A 26,507-nucleotide genomic window follows, 5' to 3' on the forward strand; every position below is an offset into this window, starting at 1 on the left:
AATGTTCCTTCTGGGAGCGCGTGAGCTGGGGCATGGCATGGGCCAAGCGTTTGGGTGAAAGAAAAGTGCGTGTCCCTGTTGAAGATGATGGTGTGCGGAGGAGCTCCGCTCCGGTCCCCCAGAAACGCAGGGGGGAACGACGACGCGGCTGCGGCGGCGAGCAGACATTCCGGGAGACGATGATGGGCTTCGTTTTCGTTTTTGCGTCGCCCCGCCAAATCCAGTGGGAGGAGCGCCGGGAATCGTCGCGGGTCCACGGCTGTAGCCTGTGTCCGATCCGATAAACACCAGTGCGGCACACGTCAAAGGTGGTTGGGTGATTCCATCCGCTGCGTGCGGCTGATGGATGGATGCGTATTCGCTTGCGATTTTGAGTGTGACCATGACTGGAATCTGGAAATGCCGGCGGACTGATTGGGTTGATTGATTGCCTGTGCTCACCAGTGACTACCGAGTGGTACTGACTAATGAGTGGATGGCTACCGGATCAATGCCGTAAAGCCTCTCAGACAAAATCTATATCTATATATACCTATATGTTCTATAAAACTAATCTCCCTTTACATATAAGCTATTTACATCGTATCGCACTACCCACTACAAGTCTATCTCTAGATGCAAACCATTCACATCATACCCCACTAAGAACTAAGAGCATCTCCAGTAGTTTGGTAAACCAACTTGCTATCCTAATTTATTTGGCAAAACCACAAAAAACATCCTCCAATAGTTCGTCAAATGAACTTGCTATCCTTGGCAACTTGCTATCCTCCAGCCTCGCACTGCCATATTTGCGCACTTGGAGAAGACTTGCCATCACGAATTTTTCCGTCGCCCTCGCATGTCCCGCACGACCGCCTTCCCTCCCGCGCGCGCCAAGTCCTTCCCGCGTTTCTTCCTTCCGCGCGCGATGAAAACCCCGCCGTATATATCCAGAGAAGTTGTCGCGGTTTCCTTGTTTTTCATCACCGCGACGCCGCCGGTCTTCATCTTCGCGCGAGTCACGCAGCAGCTCCTTTCCTCTTCGCGTCGCCAGGTATGCCCCATCCACGATCTGCTAGAGGATCGATCTGCTAGCCTGAGGTGTCGAACTTGTTGCCAATCTTGCCAATATTCTAGTATATTGTTTGCTTCGGCTCAAGACCACCAATGCATAGCTAGATGCATGGCATCACGGGTGCATCAGGTCACATGCTTGCTTTCTTGTGGCTACAGTCAATCATCACCACGGTATAGTGTCTATTCGATCAGTCAAAGAAGGAAGCGAGCAACAGGTGAGCTTCTGGCAAGTGTGTCCTCGTCGTCGCCGCAGCAGGAGTAGTGTCGTGGTGCAAAGGAACCGGCGGCGGCCTCTTTCACGTACGCGAGGAGTGAGGATCTTCAAGGCGTGAGGAGGCCTAGGGTTGGATTAGGTACTATGTGGGCCTATTTTTTTAATTTTACCAAGTTAGAATGGCAAACTATTGGTGAGACATCTTTTTTTTCACTTATCATATCATTTAGCAACTTGCCAAATCACAAGATTTGGCAAATGATTTTTACCAAACTATTGGAGATGCTCTAACTATCCACATCGTCTCACACTAATAACTAGTATAGTGCTCGTGCTAACGCCACGATTTTATTCTAGTAATGCACTTAAAAACAACCATTTTCAACCAAACAACAATATTTGTTTTCAATTGTTTTTAGTCTCATTCAATTGTATATGCCCATTCATATGATCCAGAATACACTTATACATAAAAAGAAATAATAAAGTCATGTCTCACATGCTACAAATAAGTTCTGAATTGCTTAAGTACATCTTGAAGCTCAGGCTGGATATCCAAAATAGCCCCCCCCAGTCAAATGCATAAGTTCTGCGCCTGATGGTGATCGCTCACTTTGGAAGGGTGTGTGGTCTTGAGGTACCTCTGAAGGTACGTATGTTTGTATGAATGTTGTGTAGAGATATTCTCCCAGCCAAGAAGAATAAGCACATTAGAAAAATTAAACTGGATGCATGCTACTCACTCTACGGTACTTCAGTGGATGATAGTTTTCATGCAGTGGTCGAGGGCCCTTAGGCCAGGTGCTTGAGATCAGCCATGAGAGACCATTGGCCGATACATGATTATTGCCTTCTGAGTAGAACTGGGCCGGATTAGCGCCTCCTACAGCAGAGACTCTCAATAATTTTAATAAATTTCAACTTCTAATTGCATGTTATCCATATATATCGTCTCCACTGTGCTGCTAGACACGGTATAAATCCTGTCTACTGATCCCTCTCCCTCCCTCCTACGACTAGTCATTATAGAATACGCCACATGCCAAACTTTCTCAACTTTGATCAGATTTGTAGAAAATATGTGCAACATTTATATCTTCAAAAAAGTTTATTATGAGAGTATATTCAACAATCTATATATCTAATGATACTAAAAATGTATTATAAATATTGATATTAATATTATATTATTTTATAGTTATTTGTTGCATGCATAATTTAATCGCTATAGTAAGATTTAGCCTGCGTTTGGCTATTTGCTCTATGCATGCGTCCAAAGTTTGATGTGATGGAGAATCTTATAAACTTTTAAAATTGGGTGCATCTAAATAAAACCTTAGCTTATAATTGGACACCTATTGATAAATACTACAATATCCAAATTCAGTAGTTCTCAGATTCCTCGTCACATCTAGTCTTTAGACGCATGCATAGAGTATTAAATATAGACAAAAATAAAAACTAATTGTACAATTTGATCGAAATTAACGAGACGAATCTTTTGAGCCTAATTACTTCACGATTGGACAATAAATATAAATAAAAATATTATAGTATTAATTTTTCAAAAAAATTTAGAAGTAAACAAGGTCTAAGTTACAGGCAGCAGCTCCCTCCCCGACTCGGGACTCGCCCTGTCGCGGATTTGTGTTTGCACGCAGGAGATGCGCCGGCGCTGCTCGGCTGCTGCTGTGCCGCAACCGGCCAGTCAGCGGTGCCTGCCACCTGCCACCTGCCGGCCACGCACAGTTCTGGCCACTGACCAGTGCCGGAGGGAAGGGGGGCTGAGGGGGCCTGGCACCCCCAATCTTCTCATAACTCCCTTAATATATACTATAAATTAGGTGCTTAGGGCACTCATAATACAAGACTCTATCACAGAGTCCAAGATAATTAATTACATACTATTTATGATATTTTGCTGATGTGGCAGCATATTTATTGAAGAAAGAGGTAGAAAAAATAAGACTACAAGTCTTATTTAGACTCTAAGTCCACATTGTTCGAGGTAATAAATAACTTTAGACTCTATGATAGAGTATGCGTTGTGAATGCCCTTAATTGTCTAATTAACTAGTTATAATAATATTATATGTACTAAGATTTTTATTCTTATTTCATATTGATCTCTAATAGTTTCTTATATAAATAAAATCTAGATCTTTCTAATATTTTCTTCATATTTTTTATTTTTATTATTGCCTATCAAACATTAGTTTGTCCCCTACCACACACTCTAATTAGCTAGTTAATTGGAAATCAGCGTTTTTCTTGTTGAATCCTTTTGAATTGATTTCCAACAATGGGATCTATATTATTTAGCATTAGTCTTCCTATTATCTTTCTTATCTCCTATGTTTCTATCATTATTCGTCTAAACTCTAAATGGTCATTAAGCACGTGTACTCAACTTTTAAACACTAACAGTGGTATGGTGTTTTGGTTTAACCTTCTATTTAAATGACCATTTTACCCGTTTAAGTGATCGCCTTGTCTGAGGCTAAAAGATATGTAACTGATTGTCATTTGATGTTAGGATCTAGTACTAATTAATTTTGCCCCCGTTTAACTACTTGTTTTACTGTGATTCTTTTCCTGGCCAAAGAAATAGATTGATCAGGTAAAGGTTAGGGGCTTGAAAATAATTAATTTCTCTTTATTTTTTTCTGGTTTTTTATCGCAAATGTTTATTTTGGTGCTATGTACACCTTTGTCATGTAATATTTTGACACACATTATTATTTTTGATTTGCACGGCCCCTCTATGTTCAAATGACACACATGATTATTTTTGATTTGCACGGCCCCCCTATGTTCAAATTCTGGCTCCGCCCCTGCCACTGACAGTTGACGCACCAGCAGGTACCGGACACTTGACAGGTACCGGACACTTGAGAGATCATGAGAGACATTTTCCGATAATGTATTGTAGCATGTGCCTGCTCAGTTGTGCTTATCTCCTACCATTCAAAAGTGCTTTAAGATTTGTGCTGCAGTACACTCTCTCTTCTATGTTCAGCACTTTTCTTCCCAGTGTTTTGTATTCTCTCTTCTGCTGCACATATCTCAAAGTTGTTTAAATGGCCAAGATAGTAGCTGCTAAACAGCCAAAAAAAAACGCGTTCGACATTTTCGCCAGATAATCGTGTGAAACACACGCAGCTCACAAGAGACGATCTCGTCAAAGGACTTGGTAGTTGCCTAGTTGGTACCCAACAGTCGTACTCTGACCCACGTCGACCCTACTCTGCAGCGATAGTGTGATACACATTTGTTTGACAGGTTTCCACTTTCCACAGGGCGCTCCACAAAGAAAATATTTTTTTAAAAAAAATTCTTTGCTGAGTGCCTTTCGCAGGACAAGACAGTATATATATATATATATATATATATATATATATATATATATATATATATATATATATATATATATATATATTAAATTTTTTCTACTCGCTGGGAGTAGTTACTCCCACCTCTCCACGGTTCATTTCACGCACACACGGTGTGGTGCCATATTAGTTAGTGGGTTCAATTAACAGATCCATTCATTAGAGAAAAAATCCACCTTTTTAGGAGGCTCGTTATTTATTGGTTGGTAGACCGGTTTTTAATTTACTTTTTCAGTACTATTGTATTACTGGATACTTTTTTAGATTATAGTATCAATTCATACGTATGTAGTATATACACATTCTTATATTTCTACATATGTTTTCATGAAATATTTGTTCCTGGAAGTATTAGTCCATACTACTGGGTGTATATATGAGTCAGGTATATACACACTGTATTAATTTTTGTCCACGAAAAAATACCAGTGTATATATGGATATACTCCCAAGTATATAGATATACTAAAATAATCCTCTGATTATATAGATATACTAATAAAATAATTTTTCTGAGTATATGGATATATAAAAATAACCCTCTTTGTATATGGGTATACTTCCAAGTACAAGTATATACTCATTTTTAATTAAAGTATGCGTACATACTTTACTCATACGAAAGCATATACGTCTGTAAAGAATAATACCCTATTTAAAATAGTGTATAAATACATACTCCAGGGAGTATGCGTACATACTCTAGCAACTGAGACGCAAGGCCAAACCGAGAATCACAGCAATAATGTAGTAGATAATATTATTTTATTTGATTCCTTAATTATTTCTACTGGTTAGGTACACGCTGATACAATTCAACACTTGCGGACCTGTTATGGCCAGCGGCGTTGACACAGCTGTTATGTTTCCGGTTGCAGGCACAAGCAGTCCCTTTGCTAGGCACGACGTTGGTCAGTTTCCAGCGTGGACGTTTTTGGCTGGAGGCTTCCTCCATGGAGGGCAGATCATCGGCGTGTGGGAGGGAGAGGGCCGGCGACCTTCACAGCGAAGCGGCAGACGGTGGTGTTCTCGCGCGGAGTAGCGTTGGTGCTTACGAGTCGCGACTGCGCGTATATGGGGAATTTAGCAGAAGGGTAATAGGGTCAATACAAAACATACATATCTTTTTAGATGACAAAAGAGATTAAAAAAGAAATAAAATGTTATTAGAGCTGATTATAATTGTTTGGAGTCCTATTTAGAAGAAACAAACGTTAGGAGTCTTATTATAGAGAAATCAAAAGTTTGGAGTCCTATAATAACCAATTTCTCAGCGTCATGTGTTGATTTCCTAACCATAAATATTTTATATCAATATGATCATCACATTCTGCATGTCTGAACAGGTACTCATCTTCATAAATAAAAGTAATCAATTCCTTTAAAAAAATAGTACATAAATATCTAGTTACTGGAATTGGTCTCCCTCAACTAACAAAACAGTGGTAAAATACCACCAGCTCTCTCTGGATGGATCAGAATCGACAAGCTTCCCCGTTCGGTCAGCAAATCGATACACAGTTATAATAACAAGGATTAAGGGCTAGCCTTACCTCACGTGTAGGAGGCCGGGTTCGGGGCTGCACAGCGACATCCCTCGAGAGGCATCTCCTAATGAATACACTATATTACACAACACAATTGGTATTGGTAACAGTTATACAACCATCATTGGCGGCCGAGACAAGCTCAACTTGCTGCAGTTGAAGAGGAGCTCTTGGTCATGACCTGGGCCGACAATCAAACGCTCGCAGGGAACACATCCTGCACTCGAATCATCAAATAAAATCAAGAAGGGGAAGGGGAAGGAGGAGGAGATGGTGCAAACGAGGAGCTACAGAAGGGGATCTGGAGGAGGGGCGCCTGGATCTGTCGGCAGTGTTGGCAGGAGCAGCGGTGGTGCGCCTGGTGGCGAGCTAACGGCTAGCGTCGCAAGAAGAGTCGCCATTGGGCCTTCAAAACTGCGGCCACGGCCAATAGCGACGGCGATCTGAGGGGCTGATGGGAGGGGGGAGGGAGATGATACTAGGATGGCCCTTGGCGGCGGCGAGCTACGATAGGAGGAGCTTCAAAACCAAGGTTGCGGCTGCGGCTAATGGCGACGGCAAGCTGAGGTGGTGAGGGGAGGGGGAGGAGGGAGACAATGCCATGAAGGCCCTCGATAGCGGCAAAGCAAGAGGGCGGCGGCAGCAAGTGCATCGGAGATGGCGATGGCGGCGGCGAGGCGCGAGTAGAGCTCGGGCGTCGGGAGCAACGAGTTGGGGCGAAACTGGCGTCTCCTCCGTGTGTTCCCCACGATCTGGAGATTATAGAAATGAAAAAAAAGGATACGATAAAAAAGAGGTTGGTGCCGAGAAAAAAAACAGAGGGATAGGAGGAGCACCCGTGGCTCGGCGGTGTTTTGGGGTCGGGTACTGATTATTATTCAGTACCCAAGGTATAATATATATATATATATATATATATATATATATATATATATATATATATATATATATATATTTTGGATCCTTGCTCTAGGAGTGAGCAGGATTCTTACTTTCATTGAGAGGATAGCACACTGAGTTGGGGCAATTTTCTGGGTTTATTTCTCACACAATACTATGCCAACCTCATGGTTGGGGATACATATTTGTAGGGCTGCTAACCAGCCAGCATATGCCAAGATGCTAGTCTAAGATGCTGTCCTACAGATGCTAACTGTTGTCCTAAAAGCAGTCAAGATGCTGTCCTACAGATGCTAACTGCTGTCCTAAAAGCAGTTAAGGATGTTGTCCTACACAAGGACCATGTGCTGCCTACTGCAGCCCACAACCACCAGCCAACAGAGACTTATCCATCATTATATATATATATATATATATATATATATATTGACTCTTTGCCGAGTGCCCGTGATCCGGCACTCGACAAAGATATTTTATTTAATTTTTTTGCCGAGTGCCCGATCACGGGCACTCAACAAAGAATTTTTTAAAAAAATCTTTAAAAAATGTTAAACCTATTTTGATTTATAAAAAATAAAAAATTTTGTCGAGCGTCGGACGGATAGTACTCGGCAAAGATATTATTTTAAATAAATTGAATTAATCTTTGCTGAGTGCCATAGGGAGGATACTTGGTAAAGAGGTTTTGTCGAGTGCCAAAAAAGAGCACTTGGCAAAGTTTCTTTCTTTTTTTGTTTTTTTGTCTTCAAACTTTTCATACTGTCTTTACACAGTATTTTAGAGTGCATGTTCAAATTTGGTATATTTCTCAATGTTTTTCCTATATTTATTTAATTTATTTCATTTAATTCCATTTTTCTAGAAAATTGATATTTGAACTGGAGATGCCTCGAATCATAGAATTTAACGAATGAAAAATAACATTCATGTTTCTTAGGGTAGTTTGAGACCATATCCAAGAACACCCCCAAAATTTTGAATATCTTAGGTATGAAACATGACCCTAAACTTGCGATCGAATAGCTTTTTAATTGTATAAAATGAAAACAAAGTCCAAAAATCATGAAATTTGTCAAGACATCTTGACATCGCATGTGGAGGCTGTGATAAATAATTGGAAACATTTCGTGCATGATGTGTCATACGATGCTTAGAAACCTATACTTCTCAATGCGATTACATGTGAGTTGTCTAGGTGATGTTGTGGTTTTTAAGCATTGTATGTGACAATTGGCATCAAACCTTCTCGAATTTTTATCATAGCCTCCACATACGATATAGCGATGTCTCCATAAGTTTCATGATTTTTGTAATTCTTTTGAATTTTATAGAATTTAAAAACACTTTGCCCGCAAGTTTCTCCTCATGTTTCGTGAACAAGATGTTAGAAATTTCCGTTCAGTTCCTGGATACGGCCTCACACGACGCTCATTAACTTTAATATAATTTTTTAAATCTCTAGATTTCTTTATTCGATGCAGGTGCATTTCAAATTTGTATTTTTTAAATAATTCAATGAAATGAAATTAATTCAATAAATGTAGCAAAAAGTCACAAAAGTGCACCAAATTTGAATATGTACTTGCAGGTACTGTAGTAGGCTAAAGAAAAAATTTGAGCGCCAAAAAAATAGAAAAATAAAATCTTTGCCGAGTGCCACGTATAAGGCACTCGGTAAAGAAATTATTAAAAAAAAACATTGCCGAGTGCCGGGGCTAAGGCACTCAGCAAAGAAATTATTAAAAAAATAAAAAATCTTTGCCTAGTGCCAGGCTAAGGCACTCGGCAAAGAAATTGTTAAAAAAAATAAAAATTTTGTGCCGAGTGCAGGGGCTAAGGCACTCAGCAAAGAAATTATTTAAAAAAATAAAATTCTTTGCCGAGTGCCACACGGGGGACACTCGGCAAAGACTGACGGCCATCACCTACGGCCATCGTTGCCGAGGGTCGGGCTTTGCCGAGTGACTGACACTCGGCACAATTTACCTTTGACGAGTGCCAATCTGCGCCGAGTGCCAGGCACTCAACAAAGGAATCTTTGCTGAGTGTTTTTCTTTGTTGAGTGTAGCTGCCACGTGGTGTGGCGCTCGGGGAAGATGGTGTCTTCCCCGAGTGTTGCACTCGGAGAAGATTTTTTTTAAACAAGTAAATGGCGCCGGCTACCACCAACGGCGTCAACTCTTCCCCTAGTGCTAGGACGGCTCTCGGAAAAGTCTTCCCCGAGTGCACGATTTTTGGCTCTCAGGGAAGACGTCTTTTCCGTGAAAAGATACCCCGCACTCTTCTCCGAGTGTTGCACTCGGGAAAGGCTTCCCCGAGTGCAACTGGGCCTTCCCCGAGTGCATTTAACACTCGGGGAAGTCACTGCTTCCCATAGTGGATGGTGATGCAGAGCTATACCAAAAGAGTTCTTACTATTATTCTCACAACCTTTCATTCATGATTCGTCCAAGAGTGTTTAAGTTTTACAGTTTCTGATGAGAAGTGAATAACTGAATTGGCTTTAATTTCACCATTTGTATCTACTTGCCACTGTTCCTGTGATCGCCCTGTGCATTATAAGGAAATTTTCTTTTTTATTTTTTTCATAGACCAGATGTTAACTTGTCTTGACTGTATACAGCAACAGCACCATTAGGATACTTGCGCCGTGTCTTGATAATACTGATCTATCCATCCCTGTATAATCTCTACTTCTTGTCTCCGTTGTTCTATAACCCAGTCTGGATCATCTTTGGTTGCACCTCTGAGGTCTAAATGGTGAGCACCTGACCAACAGGGACAAGTAACTACACATAAGTGAACTTTGAAAAATGCCACTGTGATGTGTGATCTTACGACATTTTTCTTCAGAAATTTTCTAGCTCACCTTTCTCTGTGACAAGGGCAACGATGCTGGACGAGATGTTTTTAAGCACCCTGATTGCAACAGAATAGTAAACCATTACGGTGTACCCTAGCAATAATTGGCTGTGTACATCCTCGGATGTAGAGGCCGGATATTTATATATCCCTTATCTAAACAAAAGTTGTTATCTGACAGACTGAAACTTCCATGACGAATGATCAGATAAAATGATGAAACTGTCCAGATAAACCTACCCGCCTCCACTCCATGGGTCTCGCATTCCGTTGGAGAAGATGATGTTGCTGCCAAACCTTTTGAGCACCTTATCAATTTTCTGCAGGATGTTAAGCAAGGCAGCACCAGATGAGTAATTTACATATACCAGCAGCAATTGTTTCCAATGAGGGCTTATATGTACACGCACTGAAACTCTAGAAACAACACTTACATATCCACCATATTCAGTGGTGATCCAATGTGGCCTGGGTCGAACCCCGAAAAACCGGAAACAGTAATTGAACCGGTCCTCGTAACTGAAGGTGGATGGTGGGAACATACTCTCGTTTGATGATGACATCGGCATGATCATCTCTGTGCAAGCCTACACAGGACAGGAGTATGTCACAATCTCTGGTTCTCAGTGTTGTCATTAACATTTTACAAGTACTTGTCTTTCAGTTTATTGTTTATACATACCTGCCACCGCCAGTAACTGAGGTCAAGAGAACGGGGGCTGTCTTTGTCCTCTATATGGTTGCAAGTCTGGTCTCCTGTGTAGTTATAGAACAAACTCGCTGCTGCGAACACCTTTTCTAGGATGTCCGCATTTGCAGGGAATCCGTCGATGATCTTGCACATCTGGATAATTAGTTTTACACATGAGCAATAGCATGTTCAGTACAACAGTACAGTAGGTGTTGCTCAAGCAGGGTTCGAATTGGCAATTTTGTGGAAATGGGAGAAGTGGTTGTAGAATGTCAAGAAAAGATGCATACATGACAATTTTATATATGCCCAAAGAGTTATACAACTCCTCCATAAAAAGAAGAGATCAGCCTTATTCATCAAGCTTGATATCTCAAAAGCCTTTGATTCCATTGGATGAAGCTTTCTACTAGAGGTCATGGAGGCTTTGGGATTTAGTACAAAGTGGAGAGATTGGACATCATCTTTACTAGGAACAGCAAAATCAAAGGTGCTTGTGAATGGCCAACCGACCCAAGGGATTACACACGCCCGCGGATTGAGGCAGGGAGACCCCCTATCCCCACTGCTATTCATTTTGGCAATTGACCCGCTACAGCGCATCATCGAGATTGCAGCTCAAAGAGGCATTCTTAGGCCAATCCTACTGAAGGCGGCAAACCTCCGATGCTCCCTCTACGTCGATGACGCGACCATCTTTGCAGACCCATCAGCTTTGGAACTGGATCATCTATACACAATACTGAATTTCTTCGGAGATTGCTCAGGACTCAAAATCAACATCTCCAAAACAGAAGTTTTCCCCATTCAGGTGGATAGTAATTCCATTACACAACTTCTCCAAAATTTCTACGGGAAAATTTGTAAATTTCCTAGAAAATATCTTGGTCTCCCACTCCATATTCGAAAGCTTCGCAAAATCGAGGTACAACCGTTGATAGATAAGATTGGTGCAAGACTACCGGGATGGAAAGGGAAGCTACTATCTACTTCCGGAAGGGAAACTCTAGTCAAGACGGTTCTCTCAGCACAACCAATTTATCACATGACCGCCTTCCCAGAAATGAAATGGTTAGTACAGAAGATCGATCGCATTAGGAGGAGTTTTCTATGGAGGGGTGACACCCCGGACAAAGTGTATGGCGGTCACTCCCTAGTAAATTGGCCAACCACGTGTCGACCGAAAGAAAAAGGAGGGCTTGGGGTGCTGGACCTAGAACGTTTTTCCCGTGCGCTAAGACTACGATGGCTTTGGTTCAAGTGGAAACACAAGGAGCGTACTTGGAATCGCCTAGATTTGCCATGCGATTGGCGTGATCGTGATCTCTTTGCGGCCTCCACAGTGGTAACAATAGGAGATGGTAAAACTGCGAACTTTTGGACGTCGTCCTGCATTGAGGGAACATCGCCAAAGATCATTGCACCGAACCTTTTCTGAAAAGCTAAGAGAAAAAATATTACGATGTGGAAGGCGCTTCAAGATAACCGGTGGGTGGCACATATTCTACTGCTGCAAACAGTTCAAGAGTTGCATGAGTACGCCACACTATGGGAACAAGTACAAGAAACTACACTTGAGGAAAATAGTGAGGACACAATTCGTTGGAGATAGACAGCAGATGGGGAGTACATAACCAAAAGCGCATACAACATCCAATTTGAAGGATCTTTCAGCAAGCTAAAATTGACACCAATTTGGAAAAGCACAAGCTGAACCTAAATGCCGATTCTTTGCGTGGACACTTCTGCACAAGAAAATTCTAACTGCCAACAACTTGATAAAACGTAATTGGGCAAATGATCCCATTTGCAAACTATGTGGAATGGACCCAGAAACGCCAACTCATCTTTGCAAAGACTGCACCTACGCAAAGCAAGTCTGGTCTTATTTAAAACAATGGCTCAATCTATACGCGCTAAACTTGGTTGGAATGAATGGATCCTTACATGGTTACTGGCGCAAATGTCGAGCAAAGTTTGATAGAAGTGAACGTAGAAAGATAGATGGTGTCATGATCTATTTTTGGTGGAACGTCTGGAAGAAACGGAATAGAAGAACTTTCCAACAAAAACATCTGCAACCGATCCAAGTAGCCTAGCTGTGCAAGGATGAAAATCAACAATACCAAATGGAAACAAGACCTAGCACTATGGTTGAGTAGGTGTTTATGCTAGTGCAATACAGTGGTTTGGAACCGGTTACTTTTTTTTCCTTTTGTTAGTCTTTTGGTTTTTGGCATGTGTGTCATAGTAGTTTAAAGTCGAGTTGCTATATAAGTTGTTGTAAATATTTTCTGTTTTTCTTTTTCCTCGTCGTTGTTGTAAATATTTTCTGTTTTTCTTTTTCCTCGTCTAATAAAAATACGGCAAAGCTCTTGCCGCCTTTCTAAAAAAATGTGGTTAAAATGGAGAACCTCCTTCACGGGGTAGGCAGGCAAATTCTCCAAGAAACTGGCCGGTGTTGGATAGTCCGACATGGCAGTGTAGATGAATGCTGTCCAAAGCCACTTTTGAATTGAACCATCGTCCTTCAGAGTCCTGAAAAGTTGTACCAGTAGCAGACTTTTATATATATATATATATATAATATTTTGTAGCTAGCTACAGAGTATAATCTCCATATATATATATATATATATATATATATATATATATATATATATATGGAGACTATACTCTGTAGCTAGCTACAAAATATGTTATTCTATAGCCATCTCCATTTACGATAATTTTATATACTAATTTATGATAATATGTATACATATTTACGATAGTTGAGTTACTATAACACATGAGGATATTTACCGTAATGTTATAGTAAACCACTTAGTAAGAAATTACTATAATCTTATAAATTAATATAGTAATTATCGTAACTCAAAGTGGCTACAAATAAGTTATTTTGTAGCCAGCTACAGAGTAATAGTTTTATTTATATATATATATATATATATACACGTTAGAAATTCGTGAATAAGTGTTAGAACTGGGTAATTCAAAGTCATATATAGGAGTACTTTAAGATATTTTTTATAATTACATTTTGTAGATAATGCAGATTTAGTGGCTTTCTTTATGTTATTTGTAATATTTTTTTTGAAAGATCCAGTTGCCAGGTTAGAGAGGTTTACATTGTTACATGCGCGTCTCATCCAGCAGACGGCTGTATGAGTCTAAATGGACTAAAGTTAATTTGCATAGGTGGATAAGATGCAATTTTGTTATGTTATTTTTCTTTACAGTAATTTAGATGCAAATTTGGTTAATCAATTTAGATTTTTTTTCATATGTCATATGCAGCTAATTTAGATGAAGATTTAGTGTCGCTTTAGGTTGTCTTACTACTAGTGAGTCTTCTTTTTAGAGTCTTCGTATTAATTCTCATGAGACAAATCTCTTGCCGCCTTTCTAAAAAAATTTCTCATGAGACATGGACAAATCTCACTATACAAGGTAAAGTGTGGAAACACCAAGGGCCCGAGCTAGTATATAGAATATAAATAACATTCAGCCTTGTGGCTGTCAAATTTATTCACAAAATTCAAATACTGTCTCTCGAAATTACTGGCTCCTGTAGGAGCACGAGTTGTTGTACTAGGATTTTTTATAATAGTCGAGATGTGCATTATTGTAGAAAGTATAATAGGTATGTTGCCAAATAAACGGATTTTCTAATATTTGTTGCTTCTTGCTACCGCATTTTTGATGACGATTAATATGAGAATACAAAATGCCAAAGGATGCTACATGAGTTGGTCTAGACACTCTGACGACACCTCCCAGGTCCTGAGTTTGAATTTCAGTGGAAGCGAATTTCAGGCTGGGTTAAAAAAAATCCTCTCGCCTGTTCTTATACCAAAGCACTGGAGGGGCTTGGCCCAATTCTCACTTGGGCGACGGAAAATCCACCATGTATTAATGGGGGTGGGGGTTTGGGGGTTTTCGTTGGGTCAGAAGGCACTTTCTTCTTAATTTAGAAGCTGCGGCGGCAATCTTAACTGCCCTGGTCGAGTTTTTAATATAGAATACAAAATGAGTCTAATATTACTAGTAACATTGCAACTACTCACCACCATTATATTGGGTAGTGGTTAGTTATCAACCAACCAGCTAGGATTTAGTGCTAGTTTGTACTTATATATATTAGGCTCTTTTTGGTAAAGCTTATGCCTGCTCCACCGTAGTGTCACTATAGCCGGAGCAGGAGGAGAAAAAAAAACTGGCTCTACCGGTTTTGTGAGAGAAGGAGAGAGAGAAAAAAAGCTTCTGCATCAGATGGGAGTTCTACTAAAAGGGGACTTATTTACCGAATTGGGTAGTCACTAGAAAACTTGCTTGCACATGACAAGAGTACAAAAGACAAAATGTTTGCAAGCCATCTCATATACTTTTTTCCCCGACAATTAATAGAATCCAATACTCAAGTTTTACTTGTTGGCAAGACTAAGACTAGCAATAGATCGAGCTTTCATCCCCTCACAATCATCAAGATTATTTTGAGTTTAAGAACTTACTTGCAGGCTCTGAACAGTTTACTGAGCTCAAGGAGCCCGTTGTCATTGGATCCCCTCTCCTCCAGCACATCCCAGGCTGCCTTGATCACACTGAAGCAGTTCAAGCTCTCAGACTGCAAAATCAATTGAAAGTCACACCTACTCCATATTTCTTTAATTAGATTTCCAAGTATAAACATCCTCTATTCCATATTTCTTGCTAGCCAAAGATGGAGATGATGATAACGCTTTAGAGTGTGCACAAGATATAGAAAAATTGTTGGTTGGAGGATACGCAAATATAGAAAGCGATTTTTACTCAAATGACTATACAAATAAAATTTAGAGAAAAAATTTTAGACTCTTGAATGTGCTCTTAGCAAAGAATTTTAATTGGCTCTTGTTCCCCCTCCCTCTCTAGTTGCAATTTCAGTCCTTTGTAGTGTGAACGTCTATAAATAAAAATGCTATCTCCTAAAGTTATTTTGTAGTAGTGAATTTTGTACGATTAAGACATGTTTTGGAACCAAGGGAGTACCTTATAGTCTTGCGAGACAACATCGTAGAAGCTACTCCAAGGTGTTATGTAGTCGAACTGTAGGATTGGCGCGGAGGATGCCAAGGCCCCAATGGTGACATGGGGGTACTTGAGCCTAAACCATGAAGCTAGCACTATAGAAAAACAAGCATTCGATCAAGCACAACATGAATTGTGAGTTCAGTTAGCTCACTGCATGTCTAGATCACTCAATTCTTTTGCATGTTCTAAAGATCATAGAAATCCAAACATTTTGAATTTACAAAAAAGGTTTAATTTGATGCAAATAAGGCACAACTCTTTCGATAGGGATAAATTTGAATTTTGAAAATATTTTTAAAAATGCATTGAAGCAAAAGGATGTGCATGCTTGAGTGCCTTGATTGTTTGAGTGAGATGTTGGGAAAATGGACCCCATGGGTCATTAGTTTGGATTTTGATGTTTCATGATTGACATGACCAATTGCACTAATATTGTGCGCTAATGTATTTATTGTAGTTCAATAGGGATGCCCGACAGACTTAGGTCAATGCAAATATAATCAACACCTCAAAGAAGACCCTAGGAGCTTTATTGAAGATCCACAAATTAAGAAATAAGTCCAAGACACAAAGGATAAAAGCCCAAAGAATGGAGAAAAAGGCAGGATCCACCTGCCTAATAGTGGGACCAGCCCCAATGGTGGTGGGACTGCTAGGAGGACCAAAGTATGTTGATGTAGATGGTGTGGAGGTTGTAGGAACATGTGCTCACACGGTTCATCGATGCCTAGCACTGCGACCACCAGGAACGGGCCACTAACGAGAGGGTCCATAGTAAAGGCGACCGTTGGTAGCAAAAAGGACAACAAGAGTGAGCACTATGACATTATGGGCTCAAGGCCACCCCTCCTATCCTCCTTGTGGGTCATCTCCTCTTCTTAGTACGATCCATGCACATCACCCACCCTTTTCTAGCCTTGTGGCCCATAGCTCACACCGGCCTATTACGTCACCACCGTGCCCACTCTTGGGACCACCCTATTATCCATTCACTACCTCGCCTGCATAGTCATTGCATGGCATCCACGTTTGGTCCAACCACTGATGCATGGACATACCAATCAACTTCATATTCCCTATCATGTTTTCCCACTCCATAATAGCATTGGCCACATTGTTTTATCTCTAACTCACTTTGTATTGTCTATTATGATAAGAGCTCCATGTAAGCTCGGGATTTCCTTGACCCTTTTACACGGTGATGACAAAAGTGTAAGAGTGGTCATACGCATATGTAGGCTAGTTCCGCTTGAGGAGCTAGATCATAAGCATATTTTGGATGTAGGGTGTCATGTTAACTATCATCAAGGGCCCCATCACATCGAGCTAGACTAGATGATGAGGGGTTGGTCATAGTCGAGTATAGACGATGCCTATGGCGAGTATTCAACTGAGGATGTGTGGGTGAGTGGGGCCATCAAATGCTTCTATGTCTATGCTACATGATTGAATTTTTCTAAAGCCATCACCTCTCATCACGCTGCCCTCCCTCAAGTCTCTCCATTAACATGACACATAGCCCAACGCTCATGCCATCACCTCCTACCCATCTTCACCCAAATTGAGCCACCATGCACTTGGCCCACTAGATTACACACACACACACACACACACACACACACACACTTGTGTCCTCAGCTCATAGCTAGTGAGTTATGTTAACATCACATTCATTCTAATTGACCATATGAACACATTGAGGCCCTAGTTCGGGTTATGGTGATTATGAACACAAGTTTATTTGGTAAAATTTGTTTCATACTGTTAAGTGTTAATGACAAAGAGTTAATCACATTGGAAATTTGGTTTTCATGGCCCTCGGTGATGGATTTAGTGTATGATGCAAGAATATTCTTGAAGTCTAAGAACAAGTTAGTGCTAAGTGCTAAATTGTTGTTAGGAGAACTTAGAAATAATATTAGTGTTTTTGTTTATCTATGACCATACTACTAAGTGGGGTGGAGATTAATAGCTTGATCAAAGTTAGAGTTAAGAGCATTTTGAGGCAAACATGAGAGGTAATTTGAGCAAAGTTGATCAAGAGTGTCTGGAATATATAGAGTGTAAGTCAGGGATCTCAAAGAAGTTGAATTATATGAAATTGGACTTCAATAATATGAAATTTGAAGTCTAAAGTGCACTACAACAGGTGACATTGTGAGATACTTAAGTGTCAGGTAGTGTTACTCATAGGATGATATGGTGAACGATCATGCGTGGTTCGATGGATGATCTAGTGGCACTATGAAATGGTCATTTCAACATGGACATGCTTGTTGGAGTGCACATTATGATTTGGTGACACCTTACTGCGACCATTAGATCATCTAGTGTTGCAATGCAATGGCTAGGTATGCTGGACATGGTTACTAATTATGCACCATATGATCCACTAGGTACCTTATTGGCGACAACAACATATCATTTGGGAAGAATATTCAGGAATTTTCAACATTGACTATTGGAAAAGCAGGAAGAATAGGGTCGCTGGATAATCTAGGTGCTCTAGAGTGGAGAGTGTGTACTTATAGTGGATCCTTAAATCAAGGCAGCTCAACCCTTAGTGTATGGATTAGGAGATAGTGGCAACTATTCGATACCACAGGAACCATATGGTTCTTTCTTGTCCACATCTTTCATTCATAAGCATTACATTCATTGCTTTCTTACCTCTTTGTGTACTTGAGACATATTGTGTGAATATTTTAATAGACTTAATTTTATCTCAGTGTGATTTAGTAACTAGGTTTCATTATTGCAAATAGTGTTTTCTAAACGGTAAACAATTGGTCACCTACCGTTTAGCCATTATTTAGATTAAAATGAAAAATAAATTGAGAGTAAATGACTGATTAATAAAAAGGATAAAAGAATGATTAAATAAAAAAGATTGTCGGTGTCTGAACCCGTGACCCAGACACAAACAAGTGATTATGAGTCTACGTGTCCCAAAATCTAGATGGTGATGCAAGAAGAACACAAGGATTTATACTGGTTCAGGACAACGGTGCCCTACGTCCAGTGTGAAGACCGAGTCTTGTATTATCTTGCACCCGAAGTGCTCGTAGTAGGGGTTACAAACGAGCTGCGAGAGAGGGTTTGCGGCCAGGTCTCAGCAGGTAGTGTACTGCGAATACGAGTGTTTGTGTTGAAGTGTTGTTGCTCGATGATCGTGATCAATTTTTTTCTTTTTCGTGAGTCCCTAACTATCCTTTTATAGTCAAAGGGGGGTCAAGGTTTACATGTACTATGACATAATTTACTACTAGTATACAGGCCAGGGGATGGCCTAGGCACTGCAACAGCGGGATTGCAACAGCGGGATGCCCCATCCCTAGGGCTGTACTCGCAGTGTGGTGGCCTCTGTTGATCGTGGTAAGCCATTCTTGACACTGTGGATTTGACGTCTGACCCTATTGATGCTTCATCGAGCCCTGTTGAAGGTCGTGGCCTTCTCTCAGAGGCCTCTTTCTTTGACTGGGACTGGACAGTGGTCGTAATGGCCACAGTGAAGACTTGATGTTCTCCATGCCTCCTGACTCGCCGTACACACAGTGACAGGCGTCAGTTGCTGTAGTGACGGGAGCAGGTAGCACAGTGAGCGCCTCTCCCTGCCACGGCATGGGCAGGAGCGTGCCCTACGTCCTTCCCACGGCGTGGTTGGCGTGCATGGGAAGTCTGAGAATAGAAAATCCTAGCCGAGACTGGGGTCGGGCGAGGCGGAAAATTGGTCCAAGACTGGGGTCAGGCAAGGCGAAAAATTCCTCTGACCCTAGGGCTCGGGCACGAGCGAATCAGAGAAGGTCCTGTTACCTCAAGGTCCATCCTGGCCCATAAGGGGGGTCGTTGCGGTCCATCTTGGGAACGCTTCTTAAGGCCTATGGGCCATGTGATGTTGTGTTGGGTCTTTGTTCTGGCTTGATTAGGGTACTCTGATTTACGGTACCCGACAAAGACAATATAGTGTTTACATGGTGTTTAAATGGAGTAAACGACCTTTTACATGAACAATGCAATTTTCTATGGACTCCTTGGTAGTGTGTTGTAACTAAGTACATAACTTAGTGTGGATCATTTATATTTTAAGAATAAGTTGATAAACACATTAACCATGGTTCAAAAATGACTTACTACCGCCATAGGAGCCACCAAAGACGACTACGGGTGCTGTCTCAGCTGAGAGGTTCTGCTTAAGACTGGTGATGAGGATGGCAAAGTCGGCGAGCGCCTGGGTTGACGTCAAGTAGCCCAGTGCCTCCGTTGAGTTGCTCCTAAACGGCATCGACTCCCCGTAGAACCGATGCTGATCATGGTAGCAAAAATAATAACATAAATATGCAAATGTAAACAGATCACAATGGTAACAAAACTAGGATAAATGAAAGCTTCTTTGGTTTTAGAATGTATCCGTATTAGATAAAATCAATTTCATCCCATATAATTGAATTCTTGTAACAAGAAGCTACAGGACGGGTAGTCTGACAAGAAGCTACAGGACGGGTAGTCCAGACTCGGCAAGTTGGCATCCGTTCTGGACGCCCACATGTCCTGTAGCTGATTTGTGAGACTACCCGTCCTGTAGCTTCTTGTGGACGTCCAGAACGGATGCCGACTTGCCGAGTCTGGACGTCGCGCCCGCATCTAGCTCCGCCTGCACCTAGCTCGCTGCCACGTCCGCCTGTCCATGCTCCCTCCCTCCCTCTAAGAGCTCCGCCATGGTGAACCCACGCTCCCCACGATGGGCGGAGGGTTATAAAGAGGTCACCATGGATGTGGTAGGATTTCACTGAAGCTCTGTGGCCACGGCTGTGGAGGCGGAGCTCCGGAGAGACCCTTCCGTGCTATGGCGGTGGGTGGTGGGCGGAGGGGCAGTGGCCGGCGATGGAGGGCAGGGGAGGGGGACACTGGGCACGGTGAAGAAGGCCACAGGAGATGGACGCTGGGTGTGCAGATAAGGATGTCCAGACAAGCGTTGGATGTTCGGACACTAGCAGCGCCATTTCTCATATCATGACCCATGGAGGCGAGGAAGGATAACAACATTGAGAACTCCGGCAGATGTCTTGAGATGATTGTATTTGACAACGTGCACAAGTATTTGTACCTCGATGAAGACCAGGAGGGCACCAAACTTGGGCGCGATATCGAACATGAAGCCGGCGTTGATGGCGATCGACTCAATGTCAGTCTCGCCACCCGTGAACACGAACAGCGGCCCAGTGCTGCCGCCTTTGCGGCCGCTGGACCTCCGCCAGAAAGTGTCGTTGACGAGGTACTTCTGATAGAATACCGTCGACGCGTTGGGTCTGAAGGTGAAGTGGTCCAGCTCCTGCGGGAAGTAGTGCTCCGTGAACGGCGGCTCCGCCATGGTGTCGGTGCCATCGGCGGCCGCGGTGACGAGCTTAGTAGCGTCCGGGCTGCTGCTTGCTGCTTGACGGAGGCGCTGCTGCCGGCGAGCCTGATGCAGGTGCAATGGAGTGATTGGCGGGAATGGATTGGGGTCATTGGAGTGTGCCGGCAGTGCCGCCGCTGCGGTTGATGCATGTGAGAGGGCTTTAGCGAGCAGAAGCAACAAGAACGTGAGCACAGGAGGTGCCGCCATTGTTGTCCCTCCCTCCTCCTCTTCTCACTGTGGTGCTCTCTCTTTATTAGCGTCATCTATCTATATCACTCTTCCTGTGATGTAATAACAAGGTGCACAAACAAGGAGGTCACGACAAGGCTGCAGGCGCGTTGTTAGTTTCTGCAGATTAGCCTTGTTGAGGTCGTATGTCCGATGACCTGGTGACACAATAGCAAAGTTTTGAAATTTGTCGACGACTTTGCCCATGATCCTGCCTAGTGGCACACGGCGTAGAGCTGGCTGAGCTTATTACTTCTTCCTCCCCACATATCCCCCTCCTTTTCCTCTCAACTGCCGTAGGTACTTTATTGTGCCGCATATCTTGAAGCCGGTTCATTTCGTATTTTTCTAATTCAAAGTAAAATATGAATTTTCAGGGATCAAAGCAGTTTTTTATTAGTTTTACATAGAAAATATAAAACCATCTATGAAACGAGCCAAATGGCTAAATTTGTCTGTTTTCAATAGTTGATGGGTGTCCATCCGGTTTTGTAGTTTAAGATTAAAAACTGGCCTGATGTCTAATGCACAATTTGAAGGTTGAAAATGTACTTTAGATATTCACTCCTATATAAATATTTTTTTCAGACTACACTTTAACAAGAACATAACAACAATAAATACAAAAGAATCACCAATCATATAGGTTAAACGATAGATAAATTACTTATTGCAAAATGGTAATAAAACTCAAACAATAGCAATAAACTCTTATGACATAAGGGCCAAAAAGGAAAGCTTCAACAAAGACCATCATTATTGGTACGAAACATGTGTCTCAAACATATGTGTATATCGACGAGATGTGCACACGTGCCGCTACTCCCATCCTAAAGATGCATCCTCCAAGCTCATGTACATGAGAGGGGGAACATGCATATGAGGTTTCTGAAAAAAAAACTCATCAAATAAGTTGCTTTAACAAAGCTATTTTAAATCATAGTTTGATTAAGCAATGAATTTAAACACAAGGTAATAAAAATATCAATTACTTACTAATTGTACTGCATAATGCATGTGAATGCAAATGTTATAATGCAATGTATGACTTCTTTACAAGCAAAGGGGCAAAGGGTTGCAACCACATTGCTCATTTTGACCAATGTTATGTACTAGTACTTACCACACCAAACAAACTATGCTTTTTTCAAATACGTATTGCAAATGCAATACATGCACTTCAAACACCTTAAATTCAATAATTAAAGAGCAATACCACAAGTTATAAAATAGGATACTTCAAAACAAAGAAATAACTTCAAATATTTCAAAATATCTAGCTAGTGTGAGGAAATGAGAATTAGTGAAGACAATTCAAACAACAAAGTTAAAAACATATGGACCATGTTGCACTTTTACTTGCCTTGATCAATGATCAAACTATATATAGAGTTAGGCACACTCTTAAGGCAACCAACTGATCACAAGCACACTTTAGTATGAACATCATCATACAAGCAAGTACAAACAATGAGTAACACACACTAACACACCCAAACTCAATTGTTCATAACATCAACATTGTCTCTCCACTTTTTTAAACTTCCAACCACTCATCCAAAAAATCTTAAAATTTACCAAATGATACAAAACAACATTATCTTTGGCATAATATAGTTTGAATAACAACTCTTCAATATGACATAAACAACCACTAAACTTAGCTAGAATTTTCTAACAAACATAAGAGGGTTGCATACTTTTAAACTCCATAACTGGAGAAATATAGATTCAATTCGGAAGATTATGAAAAATAACAAAAATAAGTTTAAGTTATAAAGCTAAAATTATTCCATGAAGGTTGTCACAAACAGAAAGTTGCAATCTTGTAATGATTGTATCTCTTAAATTGCAACTTGTAGGAACGATACACTCTAGGATAGGCAATCAGAGGGGGTGAATGATTGCGCAAGCCAAAATTAAAATTTAAACTTCACCCTAAACACAAAACTGAATCAAGCCTCATTTTCACTTCTAAACAGAACATTGTGCCTTTAATAGAAATAAACTTGACCGTCAAATATGCTCCAATTGATCTCAAAATTTAAACAATAAACTATATGAAATTTGTGAATGAATCCAACCGAAATCATGTCAATCAGAGGTCTACAACTCGAGATATAAAATAAATAATGTTGTTGCGTCTGATAGTGACGTGAAATGGTCCACCTCTATTTTGTGATTATGCAAAATGTACTAAAGCTTATGCAATGAGACTTTTCAGATTACTAGCACAATGGCCTGGCATAGTTCGATCGAACAAAAGACATGTCTAAACTTGCAAACAAGATATGAATCTAAAACGAAATGCTAGACATGTAAATCAAGAAATTAATTCGTAAAACGAGATTAACAACACATCGTATGTGAGAACTGGATTTCATTACTCTGATAATGTGTTCACATGATGCAACTTACAAGCATCCACAAAAGGATTCTACACAAAAGTCCAAAGCACTAAAACAACTGTTGGCTAAACTCATATTGCACTAGCTCTCTTTTCTCTAGTGTTGCACTCGCCTACTTTTGTTATTCTCCACTAATGGCTCGACGTGCACACCTCGATCTCTTTTTATAGCCAGGCATAGAACCCTTGTGATGTCCAACATGGATACGGTATGTTGATCTTATCCTCAAATCCCGCACAGCCATTTGGCCTAGTCAGTTCCTTAAACTACAAGTCAACCAAATATAGCCTTACGTGAAGAACACCATGTAGTCCCACGATAATCGCACATGATCATCTCAGTGGAGCTCTAAAAATAACTCCCAATGACTTGTGCCTAGTCTCCATAGCAACACACCCTCCTTGGCTTTGCACAGCCTTAGGACTGCTAGGTCTCCACATCACCATGCAATCTCTACGAAGCTCCTGTCCATGCATGTATCACACATGCATCATAGCACCAAGTCCATGCCTAGACTTTGTCAAACAAACATTCCAAGCCCCCATGCATTGCACACACCACGCAACCTGCAACTCATTGTTCTCTTAGCTTGAACGTCCTGCATGACATCCTTGACCATTAGGACCTCAGTTCCTCTCTGAACTTAGTCTCGAAACCTCAGTTCCTCCTAAACCTAGTTCGAGTCTGCCAACGACCACGTTCCGCCTCAAACAACACCTGCACATGAACAAACATGCAAACTGTATCCGAGCCCAAGTCCATGACTTGACTCAAGTCAATCCGCGCAACACCTCACATGAGTATGTCATGAAACAATGCTAAATCACCATGCTATCACAAGCATATATAAGCAGCACATGCATATCACCCTATGTCATAATCCAATTCACTTTGCAATGCCAATTTCATATCAAACTAATTTTTCATCACATGATCTCGCACAACAGCTCGGTGATCCTGGTATTAAATGGAAGGTATTGAAGTCATCTACAACTTTGTCCATAACAACATAATTTATTATAGACATTAAGATGACTAGATACTGTATAATGATAAATTTTAGAAATTGATGATATTGATTTAGGAATTACTCTAACTAAGGCCCTTCTAATCAGATGATTTCATCCAAAAATGACAAAAAGTTAAGATTTGGCATCTCCTCTTGGGCAACCACAAAAAGTACAACAACAAACCCCTAGCAATTCTCTTCTCCATCTCATGGCGATCTTAGCCACTACAAACTTATCGCCATTATTTCAATCAACACTAAAGTGGCATAGTTATACGATGCTTAACCAGTTTTTGAAGAGTAATGAGCATGGCGAGCGTAATAGCAAGTCCTAATTCCTCTCTTTCTTCTTCTCCCTTCGTGATTCTTCTTCTCTCATGCGTAGAACATAGAGGTTGCGGTTGAAGGGGTGCACATCGATCATGGGACAATGCTTCTTCTTTCTCTTGTGCGTGGAACATAGAGGTTCCGATTGAAGGGCTACAACTAGATCATGGGATGGAGGAACACAAAAAAGAGAAAAAATAAAACGAAGACTCGACAAGACTTACCCCTCGATTTGACGTACTTACCCACATACTGACGTACTTACATAGGGTGTACTTGTTTCAAAAGCTAGGCAGAGGTGACTACCAGACAACTTTCCTAGGGCATTGGATTTGGTTGCCTGGTGGTTACCAGATTGTTGCTTGGCAGCTGACTTGTATTAAACCAAACACGCCTTAGCGTCCTTTCTTTTTTTCCTTGTTCAAACTAGTGACTGACATATCTCTGTGATCGATCGAACTTCCAGTTGGTGAGTTTGACTACTTAAACAGAATATTACGCATCCATAGCCTTCGATCATTCAAATCAATCATTCAACTAACCAAGATTTATTTCTTATGGGTCTCTTTAAATAGTTGGGATCCCAACAAACAAAGTTATGTTAGGCAAAAGCAGTTTTTGTGTATGTGTGTTAGATAGTGGTAGCTATTTGAAATGTTCTTCTCAATCTATTTCATTTTTTTGCTTCATTTTAAACTTTTTATAGTGCGCCTTGGAGTTTTGTCCTCTTCACACCTAAATTTTGGACCTCTGCAGGATCCATATCCAATGTCTCCTAGTCTATCCAACAACCACATTTGTGAGCATGTGTTATGATCAGTGTCACATATCAACGTTGGGCTGACACAGTGGCTAGGCCACGCAGGCAGTTAGGGCTAGGCGCCCAGGATTTGATCTCCTTAGATATTTTGCTTGTTTCCATAATTATAGGATATTTTGATTGGTATGTTAGGACAGAGATAAATACCCCTAAATAGTTTTGGAATGAACTAAGCAAGCAAATTATCTCAAGGGCCTTCCCTATGCGCCTCTTTTCCTCGTTCGCTCGCAACCGCGCCATCACAGCTCCTCTGCGCCGCCAGTGATATTGTCCCCGACCTCCGATCTCCTACTCCTATGCCTTACGCAGCCAAATTGAAGTGTTGCAAAAATTAAGGTATTTTATTGGAGTCAACTCACAAACTTCTAGTTACATCATCTCTACTTAAAAATTACTCTAAAAGAATCAATACAACTCTAGTGTACATAACTTAATTGAGTATGAATTAACTATAACAAAGGTGTGAAATGAATTTGGGTGCTCAAGGCTTTAGAAACACCTGACTTTTGTTTCCCCTTTCTTGTATATGCTACATATTTACACAAGAAGAAGAAAGAAAAACAAAAAAATGGGGCCCAGGAA

At 41.0% G+C, this 26,507-nt stretch overlaps 1 protein-coding gene and 1 long non-coding RNA gene across 2 annotated transcripts; both read right to left on the minus strand.

The window, feature by feature from the left end:
• Window positions 5,295-7,026, minus strand: LOC110430866. The gene is made up of 2 exons (XR_002448258.1): window positions 6,219-7,026; window positions 5,295-5,729 (listed from the first exon to the last, which is right to left on the minus strand). It is a non-coding gene; the product is annotated as an uncharacterized LOC110430866 (long non-coding RNA).
• LOC8069334 (lysosomal Pro-X carboxypeptidase) lies at window positions 9,747-21,340 on the minus strand. The gene is made up of 10 exons (XM_021449912.1): window positions 20,843-21,340; window positions 19,870-20,041; window positions 15,697-15,830; window positions 15,180-15,292; window positions 13,080-13,203; window positions 10,657-10,818; window positions 10,409-10,561; window positions 10,215-10,294; window positions 9,982-10,031; window positions 9,747-9,880 (listed from the first exon to the last, which is right to left on the minus strand). The coding sequence occupies exons 1-10, from the start codon at window positions 21,338-21,340 to the stop codon at window positions 9,747-9,749; spliced, it is 1,620 nt and encodes a 539-aa protein (XP_021305587.1).

This window comes from Sorghum bicolor, chromosome 10, assembly GCF_000003195.3.
Source record: "Sorghum bicolor cultivar BTx623 chromosome 10, Sorghum_bicolor_NCBIv3, whole genome shotgun sequence".
Lineage (NCBI taxonomy): Eukaryota > Viridiplantae > Streptophyta > Magnoliopsida > Poales > Poaceae > Sorghum > Sorghum bicolor.

Coding starts and splice junctions, on each gene's coding strand:
- LOC8069334 (XM_021449912.1), bottom strand. CDS start 21,340: ATGGCGGCACCTCCTGTGCTCACGTTCTTGTTGCTTCTGCTCGCTAAA. Junction 20,042..20,842: donor CCCTCCTGGTCTTCATCGAG/GTACAAATACTT, acceptor TACCATGATCAG/CATCGGTTCTACGGGGAGTC. Junction 10,562..10,656: donor TCAGTTACTGGCGGTGGCAG/GTATGTATAAAC, acceptor TGTCCTGTGTAG/GCTTGCACAGAGATGATCAT.